Raw genomic sequence first — 6,169 nt, 5'->3', positions numbered from 1 at the left:
CGAAAAACTTACACCTGCGTTTTACACATTTAGTCACGAATTTTTCGTAGATGCGGGCCAATAGGTATATCTCCGCGAGATTGGTAGATCGTATTCTCATAAAGTAAAAAAAAATTATATAATAAAATTTCTGGTCCGGTGTTTATGTGTTCAAATTTCGGGCACCCAAAAATGAGTGGTGTAATGAGTTTTATTTCCTTATACTCCACCTTATGTCCACAGTCATGGCTATGTAGATTTTTAAATTAAAATAGATATCTTCAGTGATGTTTTAAATTCACTAAAATATTACTCTAAGTTAAAGCTAGTAATTTCACATGTTTCAAAATTCTAAGTTCTCTCGTATAGAATGGCCCATGACGTAGATTATAATTTCGGTGAGATTGATATAAAGTACCTAGCAGAATAAAGTAGATGGATTTTTAGAAAATATTGTATTTCAAGACGTTCTAAGCTGTCGAAAATTGTCAATTTCCCTATAAATGAATCTTTGTTCAGCTAATCGACAATAAATTATTGCATTCGAAACTAAAAATACATGATTAAAAAAATCATGATTTTAAATAAGCTTTTAAGTATTTTTTACAATTTTATGGTAGACATGGCAATGCCTCTAGCATTTCCGATGTCCATGAGAGACGGTGACACGAGAGACCCATTTAACTACAGGTGTGCCGTAGGCTACTCGTAGAATATAAAAGATAAACAAAACTAAGAAATATTGTTAGTTAGTTAGAAATATTGTTTTTTTAGACATATATAAAGCTTACATTATTGTAGATCTAAACCGAATCTAAATTTGTACATCGTTCTAATAGGCGATTCTTATAATACTGAAAATACATACATTGACAACCACTGGACCAATGGGTATGCCGCTAGTTCAATTGATACACATGTTTTGCAAGGAATTAAATGTAGACAAGAAAAACCGACAGACTTGAGGTATCAAACTCAAAACACTTTCAACGTTGGTAATATAATAAACAAATGTTCTGAAAACAAACGATATAAGTAAGTGTTTCTGTAACGTTTCATTCAAACTGTTGATTAATGCGAAATAATTTTTATTATTATCAATTATTATTGTCAAAACGAAATCGGTTTTACACAGAAGTAATAATGTAATGAAGCACAAGAAACTGTCGAGTAAAATGAAAGCAAGTTCATTCAGTTACCGGGCTCCGAAATGCTCAATGAGAATAGCTGAATTGGCGATTCCAGCTAAACGACGATGTCTTGAAACTTGGAGAGAAAATTACGACAAGCTGTCCATTTTTGCGGTATCAATAATTTAATTTAAATGTATCAATTATCATTCAATCAGTATTTATATCGGTTTTCATGAGTCGTAGGTCGAGTCGACTGAGAACTTTTTTAAAGGCTCATTACAATATTCAATTTTGTAGTCGTCGTGGCCTAACGGATAAGACGTCCGGTGCATTCGTGTTGAGCGATGCACCGGTGTTCGAATCCCGCAGGCGGGTACCAATTTTTCAAATGAAATACGTACTCAACAAATGTTCACGATTGACTTCCACGGTGAAGGAATAACATCGTGTAATAAAAATGAAACCCGCAAAATTATAATTTGCGTAATTACTGGTGGTAGAACCTCTTATGAGTCCGCGCGGGTGGGTACCACCACCCTGCCTATTTCTGCCGTGAAGCAGTAATGCGTTTCGGTTTGAAGGGTGGGGCAGCCGTCGTTACTATACTTGAGACCTTAGAACTTGTAACTCAAAGGTGGGTGGCGCATTTACGTTGTGGATGTCTATGGGCTCCAGTAACCACTTAACATCAGGTGTGCTGTGAGCTCGTCCACCCATCTAAGCAATAAAAAAAAATAAAAAAAAACTTTGACGAGTAAAACCTTAGTCATTCGTGACCACACAAAATTGTTAAGTATGCATTTGAAATAATGCTCGATTTAAATATAACTGATTTAGGTAAAAATAACTCAAATATGTTTAAGGTGGAACGTTTAAGGAAATATGTGATGGACGAGTATCCAATAGTGCGTATCCCAGATGCGATTCGTAGTTTTAAGCACGCCAGTTCGTTGAAGAGGCGAGTTTTACGATTCATTTACATTAATCTATAGTAAATTAATTTGGTTTACCCAAATAAATATTAATTTGGATAGCGGTCGTGTCTTCTCCAATTTCTCAAGGGGTATATGTATATAAGTACGTCCATCTTATTCCGTCGTTTCTGGGTTAGAAGTTGTATACGGTAGGTACGGGTACCGGTATCTAAGGTACCTATTTAATTGTTATTATTATATTTAAAAAAATTAACTCAATTTATAATTACAATCAATAGATATATAAAATAATATCTTTTTTTCATTTAAGTGAATACTTAATGATTTGTATCCGTAAAAACAGTTACATGCAATTAATTATTTTAGTGGCCGTTAATGACTAGCTTTAACGTTCTCAAATATTTTTTGGGAAATATTTCCTTTTTCAAAATGTCCATAGAAAAAAAGAAACGATATTATTATTTAAATATTGAATTATAAGTAATTTTAATTGAATGTCCTTAGAACATAAAAACTATGAAAAAACATGTAAAAAAAAAAGATGTACAAATAAAGAATTCAAAATAAAATGCTGCCTTCATTTATAAAATACCTCATAATTTTTCAGGTCTTACCGTAGAAAGCACTGCAATAAAACAAAACCTATCAAAAATTCTCAGAAAAACAAAACAAAGTTGTTGTGCAAACTTTTCAGTCGCAGAATTGCACACATACTAATTAACCCTCCCGATGTTTCCTTATGTTCACGGTAAATTAATATCAAAATATTTTTATCCGATAGGTAACATACACATAAAATATAATCAGAATTCAAAAGGATTAATCAAGTATTGGTTTAATTTACAGGTTGGAGAAATTACTCAATGTAGTCACCGAGGAATTAAAGATTATCAATAAAAAATCGCTAATATCCACAAATATAAATAATAAGATTCTCACTGGAGCATCGAAAAAAGTACGTACTTTCAAATATATTTCACTAGTGTGAGATTATAAATATTAAGTCTAAATTATGTGTTTTATTTAGGTACTTATTGAGCTTAATGCACCAGAGTTTATCAGTCTTAATGCCTAAGACAATCTCTATTAACGTAGGTATTAATCAATTAAGGATAGTGTAGAGAGCGCTGTGGTAGCGTTTTTGAGATTTACGCGTAATATATTACATATATAAAAATACATATAGTGTATTGCACAGAAAATACCAATAAGTACCTACATAATAAGATTGCGTCTAGATTAGATGTTCCTGCTATTTCGTACAGAAGTTGACGAACCCTTATTTCAAACACTAAGCGATCAATGAGCATTCTGACGTCAGCCTCATCTCAAGATGAAATGAATTCCAAAATATAAGAGCTTGAACTATAAAAAAAGGAACGGACCAAAGTAGAATTATTATTATGCGTGGGACAGTGAAATCTGTGGCATATATGACCGATATATCAATCAGTTCAAAAGTGAAGCTTAGTGCTACTGATTTAAAATACTAATAATTAAAAAAAATTACAGGTCACTCTATGGATAGATAGTATTTTAGAAGAATCATCATTAAAACTTTTAGAAGAGGATCTTAGAGGTGTGAAAGTATTTGCAAGAATTGGGATAAAACTTTTCCGAAAACAATAAATTTTGTTTGTCTTATTATCCTAATTTACTTTTCAGAGTTAGAAGAACAAGAGGGACCCGTTCTCGATTTTATTGACATTTTGATGGAAAATGTTTTGGTAAGGTTTTGAGACTTAGAAAATTGATTTGGCCATAGTTGTTGAAATTTATAGCCCTTCTCTCATTTGACAGAAAGCATGCAAACCTGAACAACTGGATAGTGACCATAGCGATCTTAGTTTTAAAACATTTGAAACAGGATCTCAAGACGAAGATCCCTCTTCTCAATCTTTTCCTCTAGAAATTGAACAATCAGCATCTGTTATGAGCAATGTCGTTGAAGAGCTTGTGGACAACTCAACAGACTTACAAAGTCTACACCTAACTGAAATTGTGCCGAACCATAATCAAGATAATGAAATCACTATTTTGAGTCATGATGATGATATTGTAAATGAATTGAGCAAAGAAATAAATAACATAATAGACAGCATAGCACTTCAAATTTTTCAAAATGGACCATTGCAAAACATCACTGATAATAAAAAAATGGACATTAACAACGTTACAAATATTCATACTGTAACAACAGGTAATGTTGGTGACGACATAGACGGGGTTCCTGAAGCTGTTGAAATTAATGAACATAAACAAGAAACATTAATTATTGACAATGCTGTTTCTGACAACGAAAATATATCCGTACCAGACGACAAATCTGATTTGGAAAAATCTTATCGCGGTCAACAGAATGTTCAGATAGTTATAGAAAGTGATGAAGATGAAAACGAAATTAAATACAATGTCGACGATGAAAATAAACCAAATGTACCAAATTATTTATTTAACGAAAGGTTTAGCGAGGAGAGGAATAAAAAGGTTAAATTTACCCGTCCAAATAAGGGTACAAGGCTTCTTTGATAATTAAAAAAAAAAACATTTTTTATCAATGTTACGTTGTGTCGAGTTCAAAACTCAACTTGCATTTAACGGTTCACCAAGCCCATATACTTCACAGTGTGATTACATTCCTAGTGACAATAGGGCGATGTATCAAATGTGTTGGTATAAAACTATCTACCTCACCCTTCAAATCGGAACATATGTTTCCTTCAGTACCTATATGCGAACAGCTAATGCATTCATTCGTACTCTAATATTATAAATGTAAAGGTGTGTTTGTTTGTCGTTCTTTCACGTCGAAACGAACCTACGGATAGACATGATATTTTTTAAAGTAGGTAGTAGTTTTAGGTCATGATAGTGATTTAAGGTGAGATAAAGATATAAGCCAATAAAAAAAATAAAAAAATCTTTTATCCTGAAAATACAGGTAATTACCACGGAAAACTTTTTTTTTTTTCTTATTGCTTAGATGGGTGGACGAGCTCACAGTCCACCTGATGTTAAGTGGTTACTGGAGCCCATAGACATCTACAACGTAGACGCGCCACCCACCTTGAGATACAAGTTCTAAAGTCTCAGTATAGTTACAACGGCTACCCCACCCTTCAAACCGAAACGCATTACTGCTTCACGGCAGAAATAAGCAGGGCGGTGGTACCTATCCGCGCGGACTCACAAGAGGTCCTACCACCAGTAATTACGCAAATTATAATTTTGCGGGTTTTAATTTTATTACACGATGTTATTCCTTCACCGTGGAAGTCAATCGTGAACATTTGTTGAGTACATATTTCATTAGAAAAATTGGTACCCGCCTGCGGGATTCGAACACCGGTGCACCGGACGTCTTATCCTTTAGGCCACGACGACTTCTTTTGTTACCTTTAGAAAAATTACATAACATTTTAGAAAAAATTATTGACCCTTTACCTTGACCACGCAGGCGAAGCCGCGAGTAAAAACTAGTCATTTATAATACTCAAACTGTTTCATGAATGCGTTTAATTTTAATTATTGCGTTGTGCAGTGAATTCAAGGTAATTAATGTTGTTTGTTTCAGTAACTAAAACGATTGGGCTTACACAGGTAGTTCACAGGTAAGAAAATTTTACCTTTTTTTTTAAATGTTAAGATGGGTGGACGAGCTTACGGCCCATTTGGTATTAAGTGGTAACCGGAGCCCAGACATCTACAACGTAATGCCGCTATTCACCTCGAGACACGAGTTATAAGATCAGTTTTAACAGTACAACGGCTGCCCCACCCTTCAAACCGAAACGTATTACTGCTTCACGTCAGAAATTGCGGGGTGGTGGTACCTAGGCGCGCGGACTCACAAGATGTCCTACCAGTAATTACGCAAATCACGAAGTTATTCCTTCACCGTGGAAGACAATATTAAACAATTGCTAAGTACGTATTTCATTAGAAAAATTGTTACCCGCTTGCGGGATTCAAACACTGTTGCATCGCTCGACACGAATGTACCGGGTATCCTATCCTTTAGACCACGACGACTTAAGGTCCTTCAAACCGGACCACATGTTTCCTTTAAGACATACCGGTGATACCGATCCATACAGCCTCACAACATTAGATAAATAAAGC

The 6,169-nt window shown here is 34.3% G+C and overlaps 1 protein-coding gene across 1 annotated transcript; it reads left to right on the top strand.

Annotated features, from left to right (window-relative positions):
* Positions 1-259: 259 nt before the first annotated feature.
* LOC105842209 (uncharacterized) lies at positions 260-4,838 on the top strand. Its single transcript, XM_062668765.1, has 8 exons — positions 260-377; positions 819-1,014; positions 1,115-1,283; positions 1,976-2,795; positions 2,894-3,002; positions 3,560-3,626; positions 3,713-3,774; positions 3,848-4,838. Exons 7-8 carry the CDS (start codon positions 3,760-3,762, stop codon positions 4,574-4,576), a joined length of 744 nt encoding a protein of 247 aa, XP_062524749.1. The 5' UTR covers positions 260-377; positions 819-1,014; positions 1,115-1,283; positions 1,976-2,795; positions 2,894-3,002; positions 3,560-3,626; positions 3,713-3,759; the 3' UTR covers positions 4,577-4,838.
* The last annotated feature ends 1,331 nt before the right edge of the window (positions 4,839-6,169 follow it).

The sequence above is a fragment of the Bombyx mori genome, chromosome 5, assembly GCF_030269925.1.
Source record: "Bombyx mori chromosome 5, ASM3026992v2".
Lineage (NCBI taxonomy): Eukaryota > Metazoa > Arthropoda > Insecta > Lepidoptera > Bombycidae > Bombyx > Bombyx mori.
Note: the sequence above shows the minus strand (reverse complement) of the source record. Positions and strands in the feature narration are given on the sequence as shown.